The sequence below is a fragment of the Toxoplasma gondii genome, chromosome II (assembly GCF_000006565.2).
Source record: "Toxoplasma gondii ME49 chromosome II, whole genome shotgun sequence".
NCBI lineage: Eukaryota > Apicomplexa > Conoidasida > Eucoccidiorida > Sarcocystidae > Toxoplasma > Toxoplasma gondii.
Genome location: NC_031469.1, coordinates 1,390,553 through 1,418,507, shown reverse-complemented (window position 1 = coordinate 1,418,507; position 27,955 = coordinate 1,390,553). Strand labels below are relative to the sequence as shown.

The 27,955-nt window shown below is 52.1% G+C and overlaps 1 protein-coding gene across 1 annotated transcript; it reads right to left on the bottom strand.

Annotated features, from left to right (window-relative positions):
- Nucleotides 1–60: 60 nt before the first annotated feature.
- TGME49_223060 (MORN repeat-containing protein) lies at nucleotides 61–27,937 on the bottom strand (the record flags this gene model as incomplete). The annotated part of the gene is made up of 43 exons (XM_018779987.1): nucleotides 61–206; nucleotides 748–863; nucleotides 1,144–1,245; nucleotides 1,554–1,734; nucleotides 2,187–2,370; nucleotides 2,838–3,104; nucleotides 3,407–3,606; nucleotides 3,901–3,965; nucleotides 4,561–4,710; nucleotides 5,198–5,271; nucleotides 5,724–5,879; nucleotides 6,731–6,787; nucleotides 7,172–7,294; nucleotides 7,779–8,424; nucleotides 8,517–8,563; nucleotides 8,632–8,716; nucleotides 8,933–9,132; nucleotides 9,448–9,723; nucleotides 10,101–10,361; nucleotides 10,737–10,877; nucleotides 11,414–11,548; nucleotides 11,715–11,801; nucleotides 12,393–12,545; nucleotides 12,978–13,134; nucleotides 13,549–13,847; nucleotides 14,189–14,357; nucleotides 14,633–14,727; nucleotides 14,903–15,487; nucleotides 15,833–16,013; nucleotides 16,395–16,582; nucleotides 17,364–17,469; nucleotides 17,764–17,843; nucleotides 18,365–18,632; nucleotides 18,945–19,610; nucleotides 19,959–20,504; nucleotides 20,874–20,990; nucleotides 21,436–21,586; nucleotides 22,294–22,701; nucleotides 23,666–23,845; nucleotides 24,274–24,621; nucleotides 25,011–25,102; nucleotides 25,647–26,838; nucleotides 27,286–27,937. 43 exons carry the CDS (start codon nucleotides 27,935–27,937, stop codon nucleotides 61–63), a joined length of 10,332 nt encoding a protein of 3,443 aa, XP_018638335.1.
- Between the last annotated feature and the right edge of the window lie 18 nt (nucleotides 27,938–27,955).

The following is a 27,955-nucleotide window of genomic DNA, read 5'->3' as shown; positions in this document are numbered from 1 at the left end:
TCTCGACAACGCGTTCTTTCTACTGATGCCATAAGCCACTGTTTTCACAAATTTGTGCATTTACGAGATGCGACGCCCGGACGGGGTTCGCAGGACAAACGGAGTTCCTTTGTCCTCGTTCAACTCGAGGAGTTCAGGAAAAGGGACTGGCAGTGCCACTCCCAAGTTACTGCGAAGCGGACAACCTTTGGGTGTCACGCCGAATGCTGAAGTGACCAAACACACGATCATGTGAAGAAATAAGACACGGTGATTAAGATGTGTAGACACAAACGCACACATGTTGTATATACATACTGTCCAAACTACTCACATGCAGCTACATATATATATATATATATATATATATATATATATTCATCTCCGTCCATGGTTATCGATGCCTGTGTTTCGTTGTCCGTTTCCCGGTTTTTCAAACGCAAGAGAGCGTCACCCAGAACTGGTGGTTTTGAGTTGAGATCCTTTGCAATGCGAAGTTCGACCTGTTCTCCCCTCTCGTACACATCGCCCATTTGAAGTTCTTCTGATAGATGACTCTTTCTTACAGGTGATTACTCCCAATAGGGCGACACTGATCAAACTATCACCTAAGTAGCTTTTTGCCCTCTCTCACTGTACGAGTGATAACAATGACCCCTATGTTGCGCTTAGAACATAACCAATGTGGAACAGAGCGCAGCGTTTCTTCTTGTCTCGTTTTCGTCATTTCTCTGCCCCGATTCCGTTCCATACAGAGGCATTTCTCACCGAAAGTCTGTGATTCGTAGACATTTCCAAACCGCGTGTGCTCGTCATCGAGCGTGCTCTTCAAATGGTTGCGATTTAGTCGCGAGGTCCCTGCCTTCCACCAGGCGGAATTAGGGCTGCACGGAAGGCGAGAAAAGCGAAACACAGTGATTTTGCGTTGTCCATTCCACTTTGTCTCCCTGCTGAACATCCGTTCGTCCCGCAGCGACTAAAGACGAAAATGCACAACAGTCGTTCTCAGCGTCTTCCTTTCCTAAAATATGTACATGCACAGCATTCTCTAATAGCCGATTTTTGACTGAACTCACCCTTTCTTCCTGTATTTGTTTGTTCATGTAAGTAAGCGGCGTTTTTTTTTCGACAACTACCGTCTTGTTCACTCCTTTCTCAACTCACCTGATCGATGGCGAACACCCCACAGAAGGAAGCTCGAGTGTGCCGCCGCCCTTGTCAGCACGCTTCGTCTTGAGGTTGGGATCGATGCATCCCCGAACAAATCTGCGGCAGAGAAGAACAGAAAAGACCAATCATCGAGAAACCCAGTCGATGCGAGAAACGCTCGCTTGACAAAGGCGAGGTGGCGATAGAAGAACTCCAGAGAAAAGAGTTGAGCCAAAGGACTTTAGTCGATGCTCGCGTCCATGACGCACGAGCACACTGTCTTGTCTAGACACTGTAGGGTATGTCTCTCACAAATAGTGGAGACGATCGCCTAGCTTTCTCATGGATCGCAGAAAAGTGCGTGACTGCGTCTCCAGTTTTCATCTCGATGTTTCTCCAAATCCATTTCGTTCCCTCGTCCTCACAGGAAGGCTCCTTCTTTCCCGCACGGACTTCTGAGTTTGCCGACACCGTGGGGCAAATCGTTGTCCCAGTCGCCTTCGTAGAAGCAGATTTCGCCTGCGTCGGTTGTTTCCCTGAAGAAGGTGAAACGGCCCTTTCCGTGTCTCTTGCCCCTGCAAACTTCCCCTTCATATGTGCCTTCTTCTGGAAACACAGCGGCAATGTTAGAAAAAGAAGAAACAACGCCTGATCAGCCTCCACACATTACACAGAAACAACCTCAGGCATCTCAATCGATTTCTAGCTAGAATCACGCACACACGTCAATAGTAATTTACACGCATATATATATATATATATATATATATATATATGAGTCTGTAGCTCGGCAAAAATAGGTACACCCATGAGTATAGATGCATGCAGTCACTTCCGAACATACTGCCAATGCCGCACTGCACCGCCTCTCTCGAGATACCATCCGTATTTTCGTTCGGGTTTAAGTTGCTGTTTCTTCCACAGGAATTACATTAGCTTCGAGTTTTACGATCTAGTAAAATAGAGTTCAAGTAGTCACAATGATTTCCAGTAAATACACATAAATCAAAAAAGTTCAAATGAGGTGTCCGCCATTTTTTATCCAACAGTGGACTCACCATTGACGAGTGTGCCACGCCCATCGGGGACATCGTCTCGCCACAAACCGTCGTAGACAACCATGTTGTTTCGCATGAAAATGCCATGGCCCTCGCGTTTTCCGTGGACGAAGTCCCCGCCATAAATCGAATCGTCGGGATAGACTACGCGGCTGACGCGCCCATGAGGCACATCGTCTTTCCACTGACAAGGACAGACAAAAGCACAGAGCCCTTCACTTGAACATTGCCACTTTACGAATATATATATATATATATATATACATGCATTCGCGCATACATGCCCAGACATCTGCATACGCGCACGTTTACGAGAACATTCCTGAGTGTATGCATATGCAGGGTTATTCGTGAGAGGGAATTAACTTGGGTTCCATCCTGTGCCACTCCACACATGCATGCATATGCGTACGTGTATTTTACGTGTATTTTGAGTTGTGGTTCCACGTGGGTTTATATGTGGGGTGTGGCACACGCGCTTTCTCGAGGACGGTGGTCGTTCCCTGCGCCTTTTCGAGTGAAAACTCACGGACCAACCCCTGCAGAGAGACAGAGAGGCAGCTATTCCACAATACGTTCCCTCACTGCCCCTCGGTGCATGCAGCGAGCTCGCCGCGAGCTCGTCTCAAATGGCTTTTTCAACTGGCTTACCGGACCATCGACTCTTGTGAGACCCTTTTTCCGGATGTCTTTCACCACACCCCTGCCATCTCTGCCGCCTGCAAAGAAGTCACCTTCGTAGATGAAGTTGTCAAACACCATCACGCCTGTCCCGTGAGGCAGCCCCTCGTGAAGGCCCCCGACGTACGAAGTGAAGGGGACCGTATCCCTCTCGACTCGCCTTTCCATTTCCTTTGTGTCTTCGAACAAAACGCGCTCCAGATCGATCTTGCCGCTTGAGCAAGACGCGAAGCCGTCCTGCAGAAGGAGCGAAGACGGAGAGAGAGAAAAAACATCATCTGCCTGCGTTGTTGCATGTGCGTGTGTATCCTCTCGTGGCTGCTCTCTCCTCTGACGAGCGTTTATCTACGGTGAAGGCAGACGCAGCAACCACAACTCTGCATGTTTCTAGCAGACGCAGCGAGGGCGACACCACTCCACTGGTGCTCTCTCTGGCTGCTTCTATGCTGAATCCCCAGACCCACATTGTGGATCCAACCTCTGTCTCGAGTGATTGTGGGATGTCTGTCTGTATTGCTTTTGTTGATTGTGCGTCGCACCTTGAATGTTGCAGCGATGACTATTTGAGTTCCTGGTGTTGGCCTCGGAAGTCGCAAAACGCCCTTGCCATGCCGGAGACCGGCACGCCACTCGCCCTCGTATTCTGCGCCGGTGTGGAGGCTCCGAATTTTGCCTCTTCCCTCTGCTCGGCCATCCACGAAAGAGCCTTCGTAGACGAAATGCTTGGTCCTTAGGCGACCTGCAAGAAGAGGTCATGCATGCAAAACACAGGGAAAAGTATATGGTCGAAAACGAGCAAAGGATGAAAACACGAGTAAACAATCCGTTATTCTTCCATCTGCTTTTCGGTTGAAGGTCACAGAAAAATAAACGATCGAGAATGGAAGCAAACATGGCAGAAAGGGCAGGAGTAAACAATCCGTTCATCCGGCATCTACTGCTCCGCCCCTTCTGCTTCTCGTGCCCTTTTCTGTTGGTCTAGCTCCCTTACAACTTTTCCTTTTCTGCATGTTTCTTCCCCGTCTTCTCTCACCTGCGATGAGGCCATTCAGGGCGTTCCCACCCAACGCTCTGAAGAACTCGGAGCCATCAACGAATCTGTTCACAGAAGTTTGAACGTAAGTCGTCGACAATTACTGAATCGAGATGAGGTCACTGGGTGAGTCATTATTTGGGTATATAGAAAGAAGAGATCTACCAATCACAGGTGAAAGGGATGCGGAACAGAAACGAATGACCAGAAAAACGAGAACGCATAGACGCTGCAGACACAGAATTACAGACCACTTCCCCCGGACAGTGAATCAACATTTAGCCAAGTGACGTATCCTGTGTAACTCACACTCAAGACGGGTCAGTTTCTAGATGCACTAGAGGGTCACAAAACGTTTCTTGTGATAATTGGCTACCAATTACATCCAGACACATAGGAATCGTATGGCGTCAAATTGCCCATTTCAGGCATCTGTTTTTTCCCACAGGGATGCTCTGAGACCCAGGCGACATGTGCAGCCACTCATCAAGGACTCACATCTACATATACACGTATATAGGTATATATAGGAATATGCTGTATACGTGTGCATATACGTGTGTATTAATACGCACATATTTATACGTAAATGTGTCCGTGGACGGTTGCAGTCTGTAATGACCCTGTGATGAAAATCCCGTAACAAGTGGAGTCGCTTACTTGATACGAGTAAAGGATCGATTAAGGCGATCCCAAAGGGTTTGGCCTTCCGGGTCGATGGACGGCCCAAGAAGTTTGTCCCACTTTGAACGAAAGGGCAGGTACTCGGCTTCGCGCTCCTTCGTGATGCTTGGCTGCCTCTCCGATGTCCTAAGAAGACAAACCATATCAGCGCACCACAGCCACACATAGAGCAGATCCACTCCTCAGTGATAGAAGGCGATGAAATACGAAGAAACGGAAGGATCAACATCGAATGCAGCTTACTGGGTCGATACTGACATTGAGATACGATAGTTAATGTACCACAAGGGAAACTGCCCATCATATATAGTCTGCACTATCTCTATCTATCTGTCTATCTATATAGATATATATAGTGATATTCCCGCGTAAAACTGGACCGACTACATCATGTAGCTACGCAATTGCACACGCGGATTTGTTGATGAATCCCTGATTTGAATATATATATATATATGTATGTATAGCTGTTCTAAACAGTGTGGAAAAAAAACATCGTTGGCGTGCACAAAAGTACACTGATTGAGGCACATGTAAGCCTATGAACGTCTATAGACAAGGGGATATGTATGCGCAGGGACTCGGCCACTGGCATAGGTGAAGTGGGACGCACCATGAAGCTTCTGCCGGGAGGCACGTGGCAATTGCAGGTTTCTCAGCTCCCGGGTGTACAGCTTCGACGACACCCTGAAAACAAGCCAGTAGGGTGGAAACACGAAACGGTGGAGATGCACATTCTGCGGAAGAACAGATCAGATAACGTTCAAGAACTCGGAGCGACTTGTCCCGGTTTTCGCAGTCGTTTCTGACCAAGCGTGAGCGCGCGACATCGAGTTATGGTTCCTCAACTTACGAGAACAACCTGGAGGAGAAGAAGCCAAAGCTCCAAGAGCGGCAGCGCAATTCGACGAAGGTCCTATCAGCTGCTCCTCGCCCACATATGTCTCGCTTCCCCGTTTCTATCTGTCTTGATTGCCTTCCAGAGCCTCCACTCTTTCGCTTCTTTCCTCTACGTCGCCCTCGCCTTTTCCATTTCCTCGCTGCCTCTCATTGTCGCCTTCACTGCTTCACTGCCTTTCGCTTTGCCGTTTTTTCTTTTTTCCTTTGCCGGCACGCGACAGGCCCTCTGCTGCATGTACCTCTATTTCCAGGATTCGAATGCTGTCCTTGGTCGCGCCCCGGGGTTCGTCTTCCTGGTCGAAGCCGTAGGATGCATCGTCCACGATGGTGAGCCTCACAAGCCCCTCCATCTCGTCATCAACGAAAGTTCCGTGTTGCTTCCACCACGTGCCGTTCTGTAGACAAGCGACGAAACGCCACTAGGATGGTCCTTATCCTACCAGCGCGTGACCCGCACTTTTCTCTCCCTGTGAATACGAGTGTGGAAAGGGTAATCTAGGCATTACAGTTTCTAGGAAACTGAATACCAGCTACGAGATACAAAACCCCAAGTTCTTTTCCGGCAGCAACTATAAGGTAGTAGCTAATCTGCCGTGTAAGATGCATGCTCCTTGTGGAGTAGCGCTGCCCTTAATAATCAAGAGGGTCATACTCTATACGCAAAGAGTCACCCCTCCACTGACACCATTTTAAATCATGCATCGTTGACGAATCAGCACTGAGCTTCAGCAACTGGAATGCCACACAAGATCCGCGAACGGGAAAGAGAAAAAGGGACGAAAGCCGCAAGAAACAAAGTGAGAAGGATGAAAAATAACCGCGAAACAGAAGCAGCGAAAAGACCCGACCGGCAGGCTTGGTAGTTGCACAGACTAAACCAGGGAAGCGCTTTAATAGAGGGACGAGACAGGGGGACGGGAGACACACAGTAGACAGAAAGGTGAGGGGAAGCATGGAGAGGAAACAGAGAGAGCGACAAAGAGATCCGCTGGAGCGACTGTCAGAAGAACCGTCGATCCGTTCGTCACGCAGGCCAGACAAACACTTAAAAACGAAGTATCAACAGTAGTCATTCCTGTCGCTTCTCCGTCCATGGACACCGAAAGAGCTTTCGCCGAGTGGACGTTTGAAACGTGACCATTTCACCTCGCCAGCACGTTCCTGTTGTCTTAAAACAACTCCCAGATGAGAGTGGGTTCTCAGCTTGTTCAACTGTCTAATTCAAGTCCCTCGCTCGGATCCCTACCGTGTCCTTGGAGTACGCAACGGCGTCGCCCCACCGTCGCCCATTCGCCCATGTTCCCTGATACAGCAATTTGAGACAATATGAAAGAAAAGGAAATGAACGAAAACAGATTCTAGAGCAAGGTCCAGTGGTCCGTTTCCCAACAGTGGCTCAATAGACCACGCTCTTGTTCCATGCGGAAACAAATACACATACATATTTATATATATCTGCATATACCTAGATGTATATATCACTCTGACTTCTTATGAGGAACAGAAACAACGAAAACTCATGGTGTTGTTTTCAAATTTACATTCACGAGGGGAACCCTGCATTTGTTATTCATACGTAATGCACTTTCTACACTTTTCGAACACATGTACTGAAATGTATACTCATATATTTGTGGTTTTACAGATTCGTGTGTATGTATATAAATATATTCGACAATTTCCTTACGTCGTAGACAAGCCTGTCACGTTGGTTGAAGAGTCGCCCCTCTCCGTGGTAGCGGCTCATTGACCATTCACCGACGTATCTACCCAAGAATTTGGGAGGGGACGTAGAATGGTCATAAAAACTCTGCAGTGAAAGCACAACGACTAGCAAAGCCGTCGCACAGTGTCTTCCGCCACTCTTGTCGCCTGCGCTACTTGAACACCACAGCGACTTTGGACTGTGATGCTCCGATTATCTGCAAAGTTCCTGTTTCATTGCGGTCTCCTGCTTCCACTTATTTGACCATCTCGCTTCTATCCCCGTTCCCTAAAGCTCCGGTTATTTCTCCGTTTCACTTTGGAACTCTGTTCTCTGCTTTAGGGTTGGACTGTGCAAATGTCATTTTGTTCCGGTTCCCTCGCAGTCCCTTCAGACTACGAAGTTGTCTTTTGGGACTCGTGAGCGTCTCTCACCACTTCGCTGACTGTTGACCGCAGGTTCGGTCTAGTCTCCCGTGACACTTTAGACGTCACATGGCTTTCGGTACTTTGAGATCACACTGACAACGATAGGGGAGGAGTGTTCTAAACACCGGAGTCGTTGATCAAAGAGGTAGCGCTTCCCGTACCTGCTCTCCGGCGTCTTCTCTGACCAACTCGCCCGCAGCGAAGGCGGAGAGCCCCGCGGGCGCCCTGGGGTCTCTCGGCGCACGGGACCCGTCTGACCTGTCTCCTTCTCCCTTCTCTCTTGCATCTGTCGAGAGCTTCAGAAACGTGTCCGATCGCTGCTCCTCCCCTCGAACCAGCAGCGGTACTGAGGGCTCGTCGAGGGGGGTGTGTGTCTCCACTGGCCTCCCGGCAGGTTGCGCTTCTTCCTGGACCCTGTCTTTGAGGAGCTCGGAAGTCAGCGAAGAGGCGTAGAAGGCAGATTCTTTTGCTTTCTGTGTCTCGAGAAACTGCCCTCGCAGGCACTGGTCCTCCTGCCTTGTCTCCACCCTCGAACCTCCTCCAGCGAGAGTGACGCACGAAAGGCTCTGAGGGGAGAAAGAGCTCGAGGCGGCAGCCGCTTGAGAGCAGCGCGCTGCAACGGGGGTCTTGTGGAAGACCGAAAACAGAGGGGAGGAGCTGAAGAGACGAGGGTGGAGAAAGGCCCCTCCACGTCGCGCTCGCAGCTCCCCTTCTTCATTCGTGAACAGCAGGTGATACGCACCCAGTGACGCAGAGCGCCGAGAGGCAGAAAAGGAAGGGAGCACGTAGCGAACCCTGCCCTCGCACCTGAAAGAAATCGTTGCAGAGAAGAGAGGCAAGGACATTCGAGAATTGGGGACAAACCCCAGGCAAGTTCTCGGGTTCCACCAGGGCGAGACATAGCCGGTTTTCGAGGGTTCATGTTGGAGAAAAACAGTGTGAGGACCTCAGTTGAAACGTCTCGCAACTTGCCACCATAGGCATCTAGAAACGACTCGAAATGCAAAAGCTCACCTCTATGCCGAGCAATCGAAGAGCATTGCCACAGGAAACGAAACCGTACCTGCGTGCTTTTACGCATATATCTAAAGATGCACACCTAAGCAGATACATGAATATGCACGCAGAGACATGGGGATGTTACGTGCGTGCGCAGCTGTACGCAAGTACAATAGGAGAAGTGCGCTCATGTCCCCTCATATGCTTCGTCTTGCGCGTCTCGCGACGTCTGCAGCGTAAGCAGAAAAATCCGTCCACATCTCACTAATTAACGGACACAAATGGGCACAAGGTTCCTAGACTTCCGTGGGTTTACCCGTCAGTGAGCTGCTTCGGCTTGTGCATGTCCGCTCCACCCAGCATCGTCTGCCACTTCGTCATGTGGCACGCCGATGCCCGAACCGACACCAGAGAACGCTGGCTGTCATCCGAAGAAAAGAAGAAGAACTTGCGTGACTCAGACCACGACGCAGCGGCGCGTGTAAGGTAGTCACTCGGAAGGACGAGTGTGGACGCCTAGCGAGAAGAAAGAAACAAACCCTTTCGTGTTTTGAAGTCCAGAAAGAACCCGTCCCCAACCTTCACCCCACACGTCGTCTACTGGCGCTTCCTCCCCTCGCCCTCTCCATCCCTCGCCTTCACTGTTGTTCTGAAGACGTAATCCCATAGTGCGCTGCATTCGGCAAATGCTGCAATGCCTCGAACTGTGAACATATTTCTCCCGCTTCTGGCATCGTGTTCAGTCCAATTCATGACCAGCCTGTGCCGTCTCCACTTGTTTTCAGTCTCCCCTGATTCGTTTTCTATTTCCCTCTGTCGCGGTTCCCTTACATTGCCCACGGCGGTCGCCCCGTGTACCTCGACAGTGGTGAACTGCAGCATCAGGTTCTGCGTCCTGAGTTGAGGGGATTCTTCTTCGACTTGTCTGCCCCACCGGGCTCGGCCGACGTCAAACGCATCCTCTTTGCTGTCCAGAACCGACGGAGCTGAAACTGACAAGTCGCACAGCTTGACGAATTGCAGAGGAAGGAACCGGTACTCAGGCTTCGCCGGCGACTCGGGGGCCCGCACGATGAAGTGCGGGAAGACAAATTGAAGAGCTGATGCCTGAACGGCGAAAAACAAAAGATCACAACATACACGTACAGGCCTATGAGTATATATATATATATATACATATATACGTATATATATGTGTACGCGTTTAATGTATGTATTGAGATATATATACATATATATAGATAGATATTTGCACACCTGGGTAAACATATATACATATACGTGTATGTATAGGATGTGGGGTGTGACTTCGGTTTATCTACACACGATTGGAAGGCTTCGATACTTCTACCAGTTCGTCCGCGTTCACGTTGCTTCCACACAGTTGAGACTCACGTACGTGCACACCTACGTGTACACGTGGATGCATGTACCTCGAACGATGCAGGAGATACGCATGGCTCCACATGCAAGGCCTAGCATACCGTGAGTTTGAGGAAGCAAGGGGTCCAAACGGCTCTCTCCTTTATTTCTCCCTCTTCTTCAGCTCGCTCCCAGAGCTTGACAAATGCGGAGTGTGCAGGCAGAGGGTCTGGGCGCCAGGTCGAGGGCCCCCCACAGAGAGTCAAGCTGCTCACGACAAAGTGAAGAACTGGGGATGGCGACGGCAAGACTGAAGAACCCGAGGCAGCCGACTCGCGCGACCGGGTCACTGCCGGAGATCGCGAGTAAAGACACTTGTACGCCTGCAGAGGAAGAGACACGGCGACAAAACATGAGGTGGTGACGAGGTCAGAAAGGAGAAGAAGAACCGGAAAAGAAGCAGATACTCCCGCAGAGAGAGAGATAGAGTCAGAAGACACAGAAGAGAAGAAGATCGAGAACGACTGAAGCGTATCCCTCCTTCTGTTTGTCCTGCTGTGAGCAACCATGATTAGGATGAAGTCAAGGTGCTGGAGAACGAAGTGCGGCTGAAAATTAGGAAACGAGCGAGAGAAGAAGGGATGAACGCAGAGAATGCAGAGCTAGAGAGGCAAAAGGCAAGAAGCAGCGAGAACAAACGAACTACAGATCTAGAAGCAGGTGGAACGGGAATGCGTAGAAAAACAGGCAGCTTTTACGTGCTGAAGAATGCTGTCAACAGTTGCTTCAAGACGACCGGGACCGCCCTTGCTGGCGTCTTCTGTCGTTGCGCCGATCTCGCCTGTGAGCCAGAGGCCCAACTGTTCTTCCCACTGCCTCATTTGATCTGCGAGACGAGGCTGAGAAGGAAAACAGACACCGTCTGGAAGCTCCTCGGATTTTCATCGACCAGACACATACACTCCCTCCGAAGACTGGTTTACTGAAGCCTACTGAATTCCTCTGGTCTGATCGTAAGTTCGCCGTGCGAAAAGAACGCTTGCCTCGTCAGCATCTCAAGACGCGCAGGTTCCCATACGACGCAAGCTACTACGAAAAGCACACGATTCGGGGCGAGTCAGAAAGAATTGCAATGGAAGAGCAAACATCACGCCTGTTTCGCCTTTTCAGGTCAGACATTCACTATACTATGAAGCCATAAGTCTCTCGCATTATCGAGTCCTCGAAGTCCTTGACAACAGTGATACGGAAGTCGCTTGCCACACTATTTAGTAGAACAAATACCACAAATTTGGGCAAAACAGCCTTAAAGAAAAGTTGCGGAAATCGCGTCCGGCGCAGCTGAACACACGATCATCAAGCAAGAAAAAGTGTCTCAGAATGAGAAAGAATCCGGAGAAAAAGCAAGATGTTGGCCAAGCATCCTTGTTCGTACCTTAAGAGCAATGGCCGAACCTTCCAACTCGAGAGGGAAAGAGACCGCTTCAAAGAAGCGGGTCTTGTAGCGTTCCCGTCTGACATGCTCCATCCTCGTGTTGAGGAAAGAGAGTTCCTCCATACCCTTGCACATCTGCAAAAAGACAGCAGCGAGCCAGTTTTTTACGAGCTAGAAACGGCATAGACAGCGTGTTACTTGTCGACCCCCTCCCCCCACCTCTCTTCTTCGGCAATAACTCAAAAAACCACTGAAGAAGAAGGCACCCTTGTTCTGAGTGATCTAAGTATTGCTGGCATACTTCGATCGCCTCGTCGTGTTCTTGCACAGCATCGCGAAGAATGGAGTCGCCGTGCATCTTCTCCAGAGTCTCTAGGTCTTCGACCAACTGTAAACATGCGGGAACAGGAAATACATGAAGGCGCATCCTCGAGGCATGTACGCAAAAAGAGCACATACGAGAAGACGTAGCACCGTACTGTCTAGACAGATGGAAACAAACGATACATGTGAAGGTGCACATACGAGATATGCACACAGGAGCAACACACCTGAAACTCAGTCGTACGCTGTCCGTGAGAGACAAACACCTTAAGAATTTTTCTTCCGTACATCAGCGAGCTGATGAAGACGAAGCAGAAGTCGCAGTAGACACACACCACCAAACCCAGCAATCGTAGGTAAAGCCTTCCAAAAAGCGAACGGTACACTAGAACACATGTCTCTCTCCCTCTCTCTCTCTCTATATATATATGTATATGAATAAACAGAAATTAGTGTCTTGACAGAAGTCTTTGAACCCGACATCTGTGTCTCCTTCCGATGGTACCCCATCTGGAGAAATCGGTCTCTTGTTGACGTCACAAGACCGGGGGACCGTCGCGAGTTGGGTTGGTCAATCCGGACTCTAATGCAGTGGTTTTTCGTCGAGGAGCCCGAGTGCGGCGAAGGGCTCTCACGCTAGTTGTGTGTTTATTACCATCTGGAAATAACAAATTTCTTTGTCGAGACGCGTGGCCAGGAGGTCAATCAAAGCGGCTTTCACGTGGTCCAGCTCCTGGGAGAACTTCTTCACGGCCGAGTGCTCGCCGTCCGTCAGCGGGTTGATCCAGCTGCTTTCTCCGTTTGTGTGCTGCAAAGGCCGCGGGAAAAGAACGGAGAGCAGAACATGCGAGAGGGAAAAGGAGAAGCAGACGAAGGGGAAGCGCGGCTATGCAAGAGCCGATGAAAGCCTGTTTTCCAAAACTCCCTTTATGAAACACTCTCGCACTTCGCATTTATATAATACATATATATATATATATATATATATCGGGGTGCAGCTCTTTGCCCTTTTCTATATGCATATATACATAGGGTGTTTTTCTTCTCTTGAGGGTTTTTCGGTTCTCCCTGCGAGCCTCACTCCTTCAAAAAGGTCACAACTCTTCACAGGAAACAGAGGAAGTGCAGTAAACAAATAGAAGAAGCGCCTGTTCCCGGCTACCTCTCTTCACGGGTCCAGCGGCGCCTCCCTGAAACCAGAGAGAACTCAAACGATGCGTTCTGCTTTCTTCGTTCTTACAATGCCACGGGAAGAGAAGAAAGACATAAGTTCCGACGAAGACAAGACTGCCTCCGCCACAAATGGAAGGGCGACCGCGCCGTTCTCCAGCAGGTCCTGAAGGAGTGCGTCCCTCTCGTTTAGCTCTGCGGCAAATGCCAGACGCTGTCGTTTGTAACTGCACAGCAAAAGCAAGCAACGGAAGAGAAAGGCAAACGCAGCCATCCAACTTTGTCTTCCTCGCTGTAGCTATATATATATATATATATATATATATATATATATATGCATGCGTACTTAAGCACGTGACGATCGTAGCTGTCGCCCGTTGCCTCCGACCGGGACACTGAGCAAAACTAGTGAAAGAGAAACAATTGGTCCTCCGGGGTATCACCACGACGCATTCAAGTAAATCTTATAGACATGTACACAAAGGACTACATGCATACAGAGGAAATTTCCGCTGTGAAGAACTGCGTGTCTGCTGGGTTCTGTGCGTCAGCATAGCCGACACATACACACGCACAACTGCATGACAATGAGTGAGAAGCTGCGTTTCTCCTGTCACTCTGTGCCTCGTCAAACAGCTTACTTGGGTGCGACTCTGAAGGTTCCAAGACTCTCGGAGTTCCCCCGGTCGCTTTCCTCATCGTCTGCCTCGTCCGACAGCTCCTTGAGAAGCGTGCAAGGGAGAGGAGGCAAGAAATAGTTTTGCTCGCGTTCCTCGCTCCCCAGAACACGAAGAACCATTCCCTTGCAGCTGCTGATGAAGGCGTTGGTGTAGCCTCCGCAGTCGTTTGATGCATGCGACTTTCCATTGTCACTTGAAGACCCGAGGGCCCCGGACGCGAGCGGCGGAGGGAGGAGAGCAGGAATGAAACAGACGTGAGCCTGAAAATAGTTGCAGTCACAAAACGGTTTTTCCTAGATCTAGACGGAGAAATGTTCAGCGAGTCGTTGTGTGCAAGGACACAAAAGTAGTCACACGCGTGAGCTTGAAAACAACTGAACCAAGGAGCACCTATCGCAAACCATTTGCATGATGTAGTTATGGTTTCGCGCTCGTGAGTCTCTCTCAAGAACTCGCTGAAGGCCTGTGTCACAATTGCTTCAGCGCGTTAAACCTCCCGGCTTACCTATACTGACGTATAGATGGTGATGTTTTGTGTACCTTTGTGTGCCATGATGCAATATTATTCGTATTGACACGTGTTTTTTGCGGTCGCCCTTACATCTGTCAGTGCAGGATCCACGACAAAGATGACACCCGGCTGCTCTTCGGGCGAAAGCAGGAGGAGAAAGTTGTCAAGATCGGGAAGTGCGTTGCCAGGCAAGGGAACGATAAGTCTGCCCTTCTCAGTCGCCTGTACGCGGGCTGATGGAGGCGGGACCATGGCGGAGCTGAGGGAACAAGAGACAGAATGCATGGAAGACAAAGACACAAGGAGTAAACAAACACGAGAGATGAAACCGGCAAAATCAAAACCCATAGACCTATAGCTACAGATACACAACGTTGTGTACCTACATCCTCGCATACAGATCCAGTCCACAACGCCAAGCGCACGTATACCCCTCTAAATTTATTCAAATAAATATGTAGGTGCAGAGGCCATATATATACATGGATATATATATATATATATATATATATATATGTTTCTTTTGCGGGGTACCAGGAAAAGAAGCGTGTGGCGTATGTAGCTCCTCTCTGTAGTTCGCGGTGCTTGATGAGGACACGGTTCAGCAACTCATCGTACTGAATGGCGACCTGAAGAAAAAAGGAAAAGGGACGCGAATTTTCTGGAGACACGCTGGTCGCTTGCAGCCGGCAGTTGAACAGCTGCAAAGATTCCAAAACGGCAGAGAGAAGAGAACGAAGCGTGTGCCATTGTCCACATCTCAGCGCCTGTTTCCTCGTCAACTTCTTGCATGCACGCTCGTACCGACTCTGAGTTGACGACGAACTCCTCTGGCGGTAGGCCCTGTCGGACGATGAGGATATCGCCTCTCAAGTCGGGTTTCGTGCCTGTTGGGAGTGTGACTTCGAGCCGTCCACTGATGTAGCACTTAGCACCGTTTCCTTGAATCGTCTCGGCACTCGTGTTCTCTCCACCTGCCTCCGTCGGTCGTTTCCCCACGGACGACACCTGGTAGGTGTGCGCGAGGCGAATGTGGTCCGAGAGAATTCGCAGCTGCCTACGCGCCCCCCACGCCTCGAAGAGAACGACGGCAGCTAGTTTTTCCACAACGGCTTTGGGCGCCTGCGTACGAGCCCGTTCTTCTTCCTCTGACGAGAGAAGCAAACTGTTTCGCAGACGGCTTCCACAGGGAGGCACAAGCGCCTCATCCGTGTAGAGCGAGAGGTACGAGTCGGTCTCAGCGCCAGAAGGCGAGGACAGACGTGTCGAGTTCAGGACCTGCCGCACCCAAGTGAACGAGCGTCTCTGTTCTGTCAGCGCCAACAAAGAAGACAAGGCCGAGAACGCCTTGTCGTACAAAGGGTACCGGTAGTTCGGTTTGTGCACAACCTGGGAAGAGACACAGAGAGGGAGAGGCAGAAGAAGGGAATGGTAGGGATACAGGGACAGGCGACGGAAGGGCGATGAGAGAGACTCAACGAGCGGGTACAGCAGCGGCAGCGAAGGATAGATAAGCGTGGTGACGTCGGACTCCAAGCAAGCATGCGGGCAGGAACCGGGTGCAGGCGAACTCAGGAGTGACCCTGTAGTCACTTGATTGTTCGTGGAGACCAGGGGAAGCAAAGCGCGAGACAGAAGCGCACGAGGTACTCGCACTCCACACACGGCCTTGATGTAGTACAAAAGCAATACATGCGACTTTGTTTCCGCTGATGAAGTAGAGAAGAACTGTACCTGAATCGTGGCCACCAGCTGGCCCGTGCAGGAGCCTTGGGCGGTCCCATGGAGACTGTCCAGGAGGCGAGACGCGTCGATCTGAACAGGGAGATGAGCTCCTCCCACGACGCCCTGAGCCACAGGTCCAAGGCGAATTAGGCACTTGCGGAGTCGCACAGCGCAAACGCTGGATGCGTCGCTGAAGCAGAAAAAAAGAGAGCGAAAGACCGCACCACTTGAGGAGCCCGCAACAGAATAGAAGATACCCGCTGAAGGCACAGAGGTGGAAAGAAGCAAGAGACAAATAAGATGGCGTTTCGACAACGAAGCTGAAGGGGGCAGGTTGTTGTGGGGCACCAAGGACCTGAGGGCATTAGAGAGGCTCTGTCGACAGTGGGTGGAAGAGACACGAGCATGCATGGACTGTGTGTGTAGACAAGAGCGCGGAGGTACGAGATAATCGAGAAAGACGTGTGAACACATACCTTAGTCACAATACACACACAGAACGCAGTTGATGCATACAGCACAAGGGCGCAAATGCGTTTTTCCGCTTCTCCGGCAGGTGTCCGTTCCTCACGTTGCTCCATGTCTACTCGCTGAGAGAGGAGTGTAAGCGACGCTTGTTGTCTTTGGACTAAGCAGTGAAGACATTGACGAGAAGAAACATGTATTCCCAAATGACCGTGGGGGAGTTTGTGGGACAGGCGCGGTGAAGAGAAGACCCGTCTCCGGCACGACGACATGCAGCCGCTGCACTGGGAGATTCTGGAAACCAAAGGCAGAGACAAAACGGGATTATTGATTTTGGATCTACTCAGACGCACCGCACCACCCCCCAAAACAGAAAGACCAGGTTCCCAACAGGTGCCATTCATCGAGTAAACAGTTTCGACTGCAATGTTGGGTGCGAAAGAGGCAAGATCGCTGCGCCCTGCGCACTTTGCCCAAAAGGATAACACACCTTTTCTGGAAGAAAGGAAAACGGAACGGTTGGCATCAGGCATTTTGGCTGTCAGTTATTGCTGCGTGGGATATACCCTTACAGTAAACTTCATGTAAAAAGCCGGCAGTTCGTTAGTCTGTGTCGTGAACATGTCGAAGAAATACCTGCAACGACGAACGTGTTGAAACTGGGATACCACAAGATTATTCAGCTGCATTGCACTCTGAACTTCACGCAATGGTTAATGAAGAAGCAGAACACCAGGCCGTACACGGAAGATACTGCTACGCACGGCTTCTGACTTGTGCTACTGGTCGTCCCAAAATGGTTTGGCAAAAAAGAGAAGACACACAGACGCAAACCGCAAGCTGCTTGTGTGCATGCAGCGCTGTCGCTTCATCGGTTTTCGCTCAGCTTTCGCTTTAGCGGTCGAGGCGCAGGTAGACGCGTATATTCGAGCTGTACAACTGCCATAGTCTTCTGCATACATTGAGGTACCTGTGAATCCAAGCCCTACTGTATTAACAGAAAATGGATGAGTACCCAGGTTAATGAGTTTTGTGTGGATGTCACTTGCCCCTCGTTATTTTCTCACGAGCTCACCACTTCAGAGGTGATGTAAACTGGAGCTACCGGGTAGCGCCGGTTGAGAGGCTTCCCCCTGCGGCGATTGGCAGTGATAACTGAGTAGACCCATTGCGCAACCAGCCTGAAAAAGAAAAGCAGCGCGAAAGCAAGATACAGAAATCAAACTCCAAGACGACAGGTGAAACGGCGGGTCAAAGTGACGGTCGAAATGTGAAAAGAGGCAAACTAAAGAGGAGAAAGGAAAGCTACACGACGCAGACTGATGGTGGTAACACAGGAAACATGGGCTACGTGACGGTAAGCGCGTCGATGCTGACCATGATTGTGGGTACTACTACTCAACTGTTCGGTAGTTGCAAGGCGAAAACAGCATGCATGCGTCTTCTCGAGAGATTCCTTCTTCTGCGTGTCGTACCCGCAATAAAAAGAAGTAAGATGAACGTAGTATCGCCAGTTGCGAAGTGTCTCTGAGGCCCTGCACAGTCCCACTAAAGCCTGAACGGAGGATACGGAGAAACGCACGGGCGTCTGAGACTGAGAAGCGAAAAACTGACACTTCCGCTCTTTATTCTTCTATTTTGGTCTCTCGAAGACTCTATCCTGTCCAGTTCCTCTAGTAAAGAAACAAAGATGCTCATGTGCCGAGGAGCACTATGACGAGACACGCACGGCCGTCACGCCACGGCAATTGACCACAAGAGAAGGCGCAGAACCTGTTTCAGCCTGTCGTCCCCGTATGTTCAAACCGGAGACTGCTGAAGACAGAACAAAGGGTTTGCCTTCAACCTCTGTGGGCTCTGAGTCCATTCGACGCCATATTCCCTAGACTGCTCGAGATATCTAGACGGGTTGCCTCCGATAGCACACGACCTCGAACCTGCTTCTCATTGGTGAACAGGAAAGAACGCTGGCCTTCGATGTCCCCCGACTTGGCACCAATTCCACATCGAGAAGCACGTGTGGGTCCTCCGCGCGCTCTGCACCTCGGTGTGCCTCGCTGCATCGCCCCCTCTCACCAAAAGTCTCATTTCGTCGAACCACTGCGTCCAGGCAGTCGCGGCTCTGCGAATTTCAGCAGTGGAGGGGAGAATCAGGGCCACGACCACCAGGCACGCGCCCGCGAGCGTCGCGGAAACGTGGAGCTGAGACTCTCCCACTCTGTCGTTGCAACTCAACAGAAGAACGAGAAGGGCAATCTTGGCCAGTTCCGCCCCCACGAGGCCCCTGAAAAGGTCCGTCGCCACAAAGACTGCCTTGCTGCGCCAGCAGCGGAGCTCGAGGAACCTGGAGAATCAGAGCAACCATCAGAACCACTTCTAAAAAACTCAAGCCATTTGAGTTTGATAGAGAGATTTCTCATCCGTCAGTGGTACATGGGGACAGCAGGCAACGCGCCGTGTCTGTATCAGCAGTGATGCTAACACAATTTAAATATAGAACGGCTCCTCAAAAGACGCGACACGCCGACGGCACATACAACGGAAGGGAAAGAAAGGAGAGAGAGTCGATCGGCAAAACGCACAAAAGCTGCGCTGCGGCTTTCTTGAAACGCTAGAGACCTTTCGGTGCTACCCACATTTGTTTCATCTCCCTTACCATCTCACGACGCGTTGGGCTTTCGAGACCCAGAACTGGACAGCAGGTAAGCTTGCGTCTGCGTGACACCTGTTCCAGGGGGTCCACCGCCTTAACTCACGCAGTTCCGTTTTCTGTGTCTCCTTGACGGCGACGAATCGAGTTCTTTCTTCAGCAGCATCGGCTTTTTCCAAGAGGCGCGTGGCTGCCAAGTCTGCCAACAGCTCTCGATCTGCCCTCATCGCCTCTCCGCCGTCGCTCTCGCGCTGCTGTCCCGCGAAACCACGTCGCTGCCACCTATCTGCAGACCGATGCAAGGCCGCGGGAAGATTTACCGCGAGGTTCAAGCCGCATGCGAGCAGCAGCAGCGCAAAGGAGAAGAGCGCTGATACTCCAAATGCGGAGTTCAAACTCAGGAGGAGAGTGGCGCCAACCAGGGAGCCCCGAACGGTGAGGAAGTGTAACAGCTCACGGGGGTAGCCGCTGGCGGAAGGCGGAAGAAGCAGAGCGAAGCGGTCGGCGTAGCTTAGCTGCAGACCTCTCGCGGGGACCCAAAAGTGCAAAGGTTTCTGAAGGCCAGCCGAGAGCCAGGCCAAACTCGAGAGGTGGCATAAGTGAATCTCAGCTTCAGTGCAGAGAGCCCTCGAACGAGAAGATGCGCTGTGGGAATCTCCGCTCAAGTTAACGCTGCAGACAGCACAAGGCTCTTAGCCGCAGAAATGGACAAAACAGCCTTACTGACGAGAAGAGGCGGAAAATTCGTGGTAAGGGTGAGACGGCAAGCTGTTGGGGAACGCGAGTTAAAAGTCGAGAACGCCGGCGTGATGCCATGGGAGCTCGTGGCCCAACAAAGGGAAGGAGAAGGAAGGCCGATTTGAGGTGGCTTCAGAGAAGGACAGGTGAATGACAGTGGATCAGAAAAGAAGGGGCGATGCATGTCATGAAGGAAAACGCATAAGCGCCGAGAGAAAGGGCTACGAGGTCCAGTAGCGAGAACATTCGTCTCACAAATCGTTATTTCTGCTTCCCACTTACCTGAAGCGTCCAACCAACGCATGCGGCCATTGTCTGCAGAGATTGGCACTTGCGGGCTCGTAGTCATGGACCTCATACGCATCTCCATCAAGCTGAAGAAGGATTTCTTTTTCGCCATGTCCTGCGATGTCTCGCTGTCTCCGCAGCTCCTCTCTCGCTTGAATGAGGCATGTGCCTCCTTTCCCTCCTGCTTCTTCCACTGTTTCTTGCCCGAGATACCATCCAGACTCAGCATCTCCGACACCGTGCTCTTCTCGCCCTCGCGGCCCCTGGAGGCCAGGTGGCAGCAGCGCGGAGCCGAACGAGGCGTGGTAGTGTTGAGCGCAGGTTGCACTCAGTTCTTCACAGCTCGAAGAAGAGACATAAGCCAACGCTTGTTCTTCCTCGTTGGCGGTTAGAGCCATACCATCGCCACACGCGAAGCTTCTGCGGGAGGCGTGCGACGCGTCTTCGTCGTCTGCCTTGTCGACAGCCTCGAGTGGCACAGTAACACCAGAGAGTCCCGACCCACTAGCCGCTTTGATAGGCACCACGGACCGGAGCTCTCTGCAGTCGAAGAAAAATAAGGAGGAAGAAGTGACCATGGGGAAACAGAAAGAAGATCAAGAGAGAGAAACACGAAGCAGGGGAAGCAACCCCGCGAGTCGTGAGGCACAGGACGCCGATGCCGTGTTGTCCAACAGGGAGAAAGAACTCCTGGAGAGCTGCTCATGTGGAAGGCAGACTGTACATAGGTCTACAGAGTGGGGGATTTCGCGAAATTCGCCAAACAGACAAAAGTGCACAAAGTCGTTGGCATTTGACCCAATAGAACGCCACCCAGCTTGAAAAGATTAGAGCTGACAAGTATACGTAGATCGGCGAAGCGATTTGCCGAGAAATGCTAAGTTGAAGTAAAGTTCAACTCAAACTTACCCTGAGAAAAGCTCATCAAGGCAAGGTGGAAGAAACGAGGAGCGCGAGATCCATGCTTTAACCTCGTACACTCGACGGTCTGTATACTTCTGCAACGGCGAGCAGAAGACAACTTTCCTGCAGCACACGTCGAGGTGACAGTGTCAGTGAGGCACGGAAAGCGAGGGGAGAGCAAGGCAAGAGAAAAACGCGAAGCCCTGCAGTTTGTTCTTCTTTTTTTGTGGCTTCTCGAGTTTGCTTTCGGTCTCAGTTAGTTTTACCAGAAGTACTGCTCAGGAGAACACGTATGATAAAAATCTGTGTGTCTCATTCTTCCTGCTCCTTCTTGGGAAAGCAGAGAAGGAAAACGGATAGTTCCGCAGACGACGAAATGAAAATCCAATGCACGTGCCTGCATGCAGCGTCTCAGGAGTCCTTTTAGTTTCGGGGTATTAGGGAAGGCCGCTGTGGGCATGCTTTGCTTTCTGCTTTTTTCCTTCCTTTTTTTTCTGAAGTGGCAGACGCCCCACAGAAGACAGCATCAGAGGGCACTTTCTTCCTTTGCGCTCCTCGCGAGGCCTACTTTTTGAGGAAGCGGAGAGTGTTGTGAACCCAGACCAAGTAGGTGATCGGGTACAAGACCAGGAGTGCGCTACAGACTGTAGAGAGGCACCACGGCGAGAAGCGGACTCCGAAGATTCTTAGTGACATGGTTTTCTCCGCAAATGCAAGGCCTGAAGAAAAAATGTGGGTTGGATATACAAGGACGTGAAAGGCAAAAAGGTGGATTCATGCCCTCAGAGGACGTTCGATGCTCACCGAGCTCACGATCTCTAACAAAACACTCCAAAAAGTGCACGCCACGTTCCTGACCGCCATTGTCTCCTCAGCCCAGCACGAAAGGCCTCATAGATACACAGGTCAGTGGAGCTGACGCAGCTCTCTCACGGAGAAAGCACAAAACAGTCTCGTAAACGGTTAAACAAAATGTATATTGGATGGTTTGTTCGTGCAACCCACGCGAAAGAAGAGGGTCTCGGCGAGGAGAGGCAGGACATCAAGACGGCGAGAGAAGAACGAGAACTGGCACACCGGAGCAGGCCCCAGTGGGCCGAAGCGACGATCTCTCCACGCTTCTTGATGCCCACATAGATTGAACCCACCCAATAGGAGTCCGCTGCTCTACCGTTGAGTCTTTGTAACTCTACACTTTACTAGCAATCACCACTAGGAGCGAACGAAGCTGCAGGGAAGCGAGCTTTGACTCCGAGAGGCGCGGGATCAGCTCTCTTTGTTTTCAAAGTTTCTATGGAACACAAGCGCGAAGAGGTGGACACGAGCCGCAGAGTCAGCCGCGCGATCCAAAAAAAAGCCGAAAAACGCTGACGGCCGAGGAGGCAGACTGAACCGCAGTCGGGCAGTTCGACGGAGACACTTGTACCTGCACTCGCTTGCGCGAACGAGACGAGGCCGTAGTCGAAGAGGAAGATCAAGACGCTCGTGGGCACTGCGATTTGTTCGGGCAAGAATCTCCAAAGTCCCTTGGTCGGTTCGCTGAGGCGCGCTTTCGGGGGGCCTTCTTTTTCCTGGAGTCCTTCAGCGAGGGGCGCCGCCGCGAACGCGTCGAGAGCTGCTCGGTGTCTCCGCTCGAAGAGTCGACGCAGAAGGACGAGGGCGAGAAGAAACACGAAAACGAGCAGCAGTGTCCCGTATAGAAGCACGCAAGAAGCGAAGCGATTCATCAACTCGCGTCGGTCGCTCTGGATTTCTAGGTACCGCAGGAGAGGCCGCGACACTTCTGCCCAGCTCTTCTGCTCAGTGCCACTCGCCTCAACAGGCGCGGCCACAGCTGCGGATACGAGAAACGGGTTGGAAGACCCCACGGAAAGAAAAGAAGAGACCGCGGCGACCCGTCGATGGCTCAGTTTAGCAGCAGGAAGAACCGTCGCAGCAGCACTTTGAGGAGCCGACGCAGGAGACAAGACAGCAAGGGGGGCCTGCGCAAGAGTGCTGGGTGCAGAGAGAGAGGCCGGGAGGATAACGGGCGACGGCGAGAGTAGTTCACCTGGGAAACCACATGCAAAAACACAGGCGGAGAAACGGAAGAGAGTCAAGGGACAACGCATGCGCAAAGGGTGAACTCGTGGCTCAGCTCTCTTTGTTCCCCGGATCCAAGTTCTACTGTGCCGACCGGTTACATGCTCTCGTATTAATATGGTGTTCATCTGGAAGTGGAAGACCGACTGAAGCACGTGGGCAAACGCATGTACAGAGGGAGGAACGTGCGTATGGCAAAAAGATAACTGGAATGCGTTGCTCTTTCGTCAGTGAGCTCAGTGACCCGACACGCCTCCTCACTGCAAACCCACCGTTGCACAAAGGCGCAAGTGATGAGCAATACACTTCAGACGCGTTAGGGTAGGAGGTGCAGTGTGTAGTGCATGCACTACCGACAAAGGGCCATGCATGCACGCGAAAACAGAGAAGTTCGTCCACACGCGGGGAAGGATATGTGACTACGGTCAAGTGTAGCGTACACAGTCCCACAAAGCAGCGACCGTAGGAGCTGCAGATGAATGTTGTGTTCACAGTTGTGGCCCTTTCAGTCTGTGTCACGGCTCACCAGAGCGGGTGAACCTGGCAAAAGGTGAATCCGATATACACAGTTATTTTACGTTTGAATTGCTGAGACTGTGCAGAAAAGGGAGACAGCCGGGGGATGCGAGAAATATCCTCAGCTCTACGAGCTTTCTGGGTACATGCGTCTTCACGGGATCATGTGCACGGAGAGAGAACTCTCTCTGCAGACACACTTCCAAGGAACGAGGCCGGGACCAGTTTGCCCAGAGGCGAAGCAGCAGAGGGAAGCAACTGAGGGCCTGCGAGGCCCTGCATAGACTCATCGACGGCCTCGATCCAATTCGAGGGCGGCGAAAGTTGAAGACCAAAGTCCAAGAAGCGGCTCGAAAAGGTCGTCCACATCTCGGGAGTACCTGCCCACAACGAATATCCCAGAGTGACAAAGAGGACTCCAACATGTACATAGATACACGTATTCATACATACCTATTTATATGCCTATACACCTGTATATGTATATAGTTGCATAAATATGCTTGTAGATATATAAGAGCACATACAGGGGTCTGGCCGTGCATGCAATATCAACTACACTGCACAGAGCACATCTCACATATGGTGTGAAAGTCGCAAGGAACTCTGTGAGAATCTGAATCCACCGACCGATCGCAATATGTCAAAAACGCGCAGTGCTTGCACCTCTAGGCCACTGCGTGCGATGTCCCCCCCGTGAAGCCGTCGTCGGAAGCCACAGCTTAAAGCCGATACTCAGTTGGCACTCGCATCTGTGAATCGCCTTCTTTCCTCTGATTCCTTTTGTCCCTGCGTCTTTCTTTCGCACCTGGAATGGCCGCAGTGATAGCAACGAAGTTAAGTGTCTTCGCCACCGCCAGCCAGCCAGCTCCGGCGAACGCGTGGACGATGCCGGAGCCCCAGCAGGCCGCCTGCGCCAGAAGTGGCACCAGCGAGGCACCAGTGAACCAGGCTGTGCGTCTGGTGACTTCGATGGTGTAGACCACTTCCCGTTTGTTCTTCTCGGTGCCCTTCTCGGCGAAAGCAAAGGGAGAGCCGTTCGCGTTTTTAGTAAAAACCTCGCTGTCTGGACGAGACAGCGCGATTGAGATGCGCCGGGTGTCGCCGGGCCTCAGGCGGTAAAAGGCTGTCTGGTGCCGAGGAAGCAAGAGGTTGCCTGAAGGAAGGAGACCATGTGGGAGACAGAAATGGTGGAGAGACGAGCAAGAGAGACACCACAACTCAGATGCTCACTAAAAAAACAGAACAAGGCCGTCAAGAAGAGAAACAAAGCGGTAGCAGGAAGCGACAAGTGGGGAAATAGGAGCAGAGAAATCAAGCAATGGCGAGGATCGGGATCTTGAGGAAACAAAGGACTGTAGTGACCAACGTCTTGGAAGAAAAACGACGGATTCATGGTATGATCCGGCTTTCTGGATGGAGGAACACAGAGAAAAGAAAGTACGAAAAATGTGTCACTTGTGTCACTATGATTCGCCGCTGTGATGCTTTGAAAGCTTTTCTTCTCCCACGCGTCTGGGCTGGACTGTATCTTCTCTTCCTGACCATCAACGCGGATGTGAGAGCCGGGCACTGCCTCTTCGAGCTGGAGGCCGACGAACTTGCGATCCACAGGTACCTCTGCGGAGAAGTGGAACCTGAAACAACGAGGCCACATTGTCCAAACACATGTACATTTATATACAGATATGTGTGTGTATTTGTAGTGACGCGAGTAGATAGGGCATACACCCGTATGTCTACCGTACACACAGAGAGAAGCAAAGACAGTCGAAGACTCTGAATGGAGCGACGGGGGCCCTCAGCGCGGTTGTCTACACGTGCAGGTACGCCAGTATCCCTGTATCCTTGTATATAGGATGCGCCACTGATCGGAGGGCTGGACAGAGGCGGCCACCCAAGGTGAACAAATGGGTCGATACATCAGATGCACACAACACTGAAGAGCTCGAAAAACGCGAGGAGTTGAAAGAAGAAAGGGCAGGCCGACTGAAACAGACGGGGACTCGCATAGGTGGATGAGGGCAAACTACTCCGCTGCTGCCGCGGGGAGGAAGGTGGCCACTCAGACGACCCCAGCACGACACAGAGATACTCATCTGACAGGCTCGCACACGCGATCATCCCAAATGACTATTTAACCGAAGTCGAAACGGCAGAAGACGAGACAAAACGGCATACGCTCTTGGGTCAAATGGACGGTTAAGTTTGGCGCCCAGAAGGTTGAGGCTCTTCAAGAGGGGCTGGACGGCGTCAGCGGCGCTGCCTGGGTATTCTGTTGCGCGAGCGAGGACGACAAAGTACAGTTCCCCGTCTTGTTCGTCCCTCGTTCCTCTCTTTTGCGCCAAGGTCCGAATGGGCACAACCCGTGACTCCTCGTCAAGCGCCAGCTGCAGGGGCACGTTTTCCGCGACGCCGCTGCTTCTTCTGCGGCCTTCTTCCCCCACGAAGATTTCTGTTTGCGTGTCTGCAGCGCGGAAGGTCACCTTGTCTCCGTTGACTCCAGAAGGCAGAAGCAAATAGTAGAGATGCTTTTCCGCCGAAAAGATCCGCGGCACCAACTGACCGCGCGTTGGCTGAATTCCCGCCAGTGCCGCGTGCCCGGCCGTGGGCGACATGCAGTGTATGTACACCCGGTAGCGGGCGGGTTCGGAGCCGCTGGCGACCAGTTTCGCAGCATTCAGCGTTTTTTTCACAAGCGCGTTCAGCACGCACTTGGCGCCGCCACTGCACAAGCTCGCTTCGCCGGCAGCGGACGAGAAGACGGAAAAAACCAACCGAACGACTGTTCCCGGATCACCGCAGGTTAACTTATGCAGCAACGAAGTCTTGTGCTCTTGAATGGAGACAACGAGGGGGTCTTTCGACTTCGCTTCTGGGACCGGAAAGCTTCCTTCCTCCGCAACTGTCAAAAAGGTTCCCGGAGCCGCGACAGCCGCCACAGTCACAGCCTGCGCCTCTGGCACAGTCGCGTGGTACTCGAGAATCTCTGAGTGGAACGGCGGCTGCAGAGCGGGGACACCTTTCACCCCGCGCGACACCGCTAGTTGAGCGAGGCGCGGAGCCGCGAGGCCCGCCCCAGGAAGGTGTACCGGGAGAATCGACACAGTGCGGCAGACGGCGGAAGGGGCAACAGGACGCGGTGGAGACAGCAAGGGCGTCAGTGAGTCGGCGCGGGCCTGAGAAGACGAGTGTGAGCTTGAGGAGGGACCAGAGAACAGAGAGAACAGCGAGAACGTCGTCCGCAGGCTGAGGGCAGCGGGAGACAGCGACGCGTCTCCGTCCTCGTCGCAGATTTCCAGAGACACCTCGCGGGCCTCCGCGGGGGCTGACGGGAAGTGGAGCGCCAGCTTGGACGTTGACATGGAGGAGCCTGAGAGCTCAGCAGAGAGAGGCCAAGGCAAAGAAGGACTCGTGACAAGTGCCGGTTCAGGTGTGTGGTGAGCGTGGCACCCCAGAAGCCCATGCGTTACCACGGTAGTCGATATCCGAGGTAGGCAGTCGCAATAGGAAGTCGACTTGAAACGAAACCAGACATTCAAGAAAGCCCGGCAGAGGGGTTACGAGAGGCGGGAAAGGCTGGAGTCGCGACAGGGGAAAGGAGGGAGGAGGAAAGGAGAAGGCTTGAGAGGGCGAGGAAGCAGCAGAGAAACACGGACATGGGAGAGAGGTGGACAGACACACCGGGAAGGAGGTGAGGGGTTAAGCAGGGGCGAGCGTGAGCCAGCAGGAGAGCGGAAACAGAAGCCACTGCTCGAGCACTGCTGCCTGCACGTATGGCAGCAACGGCCTTGTTTGGAAAGGCGATTAAATTCCTCACCTGCGATCCGAAAGGTTCTTTTCTCCTTTCTCGTGAGGAGCAGAAGAGTCGCCGTTTGAACAGTGGAGGGGCACTGGACGACGAAGTCCTTGGCGTTCGCAGGGAAAGTCGCAGGTTCCACGCTGCAGTTGACTTTCCCCGTGTTGTCTCCGGAATCGGGGAAGAAAAAGAATCCAGCAGGCGTGGTCGGCACCTCGACAACGCGTTGTTCTGCCTCACCCAAGTCCACTGCCTCCGTTGGTTTTTTCCCGTTTCCTGTCTCCGCGCTCGCGGGCCACCAGGCGGCCCACGTGGAGGGCGGCTTGTCCAGCTTTTCGCCACCATTCGGCGAGGTCCAGAACGAGGAGTGCAGCCAAGGCACATTCTGTGCATGAGCGGGAGAGAGAAGCGGCAGCAGCGACGCGGGTCGGCGACCAGTTGCGCGGGTGTGGCAGTCCAGACCGGGCGCGAGGCAAGCCAAGAGGAAGAGACAGAGAGCACAGCCCAGAAGGGGAGACGAAACTCCTCGGAGGTGGTTGCACCAGCCCAGCCAAGTGCAGCGTGATGGCTGCTGGGAGGAAGACCCCAGGTTCAAAACAGGCACTTCCGGTGGACGGCTTTTCTTCTCACTGTGCCTTGCGGCCCGCGCTGCCTGAGCCGCGACAGGCGACATGGTTACGAGGCAGGGGCT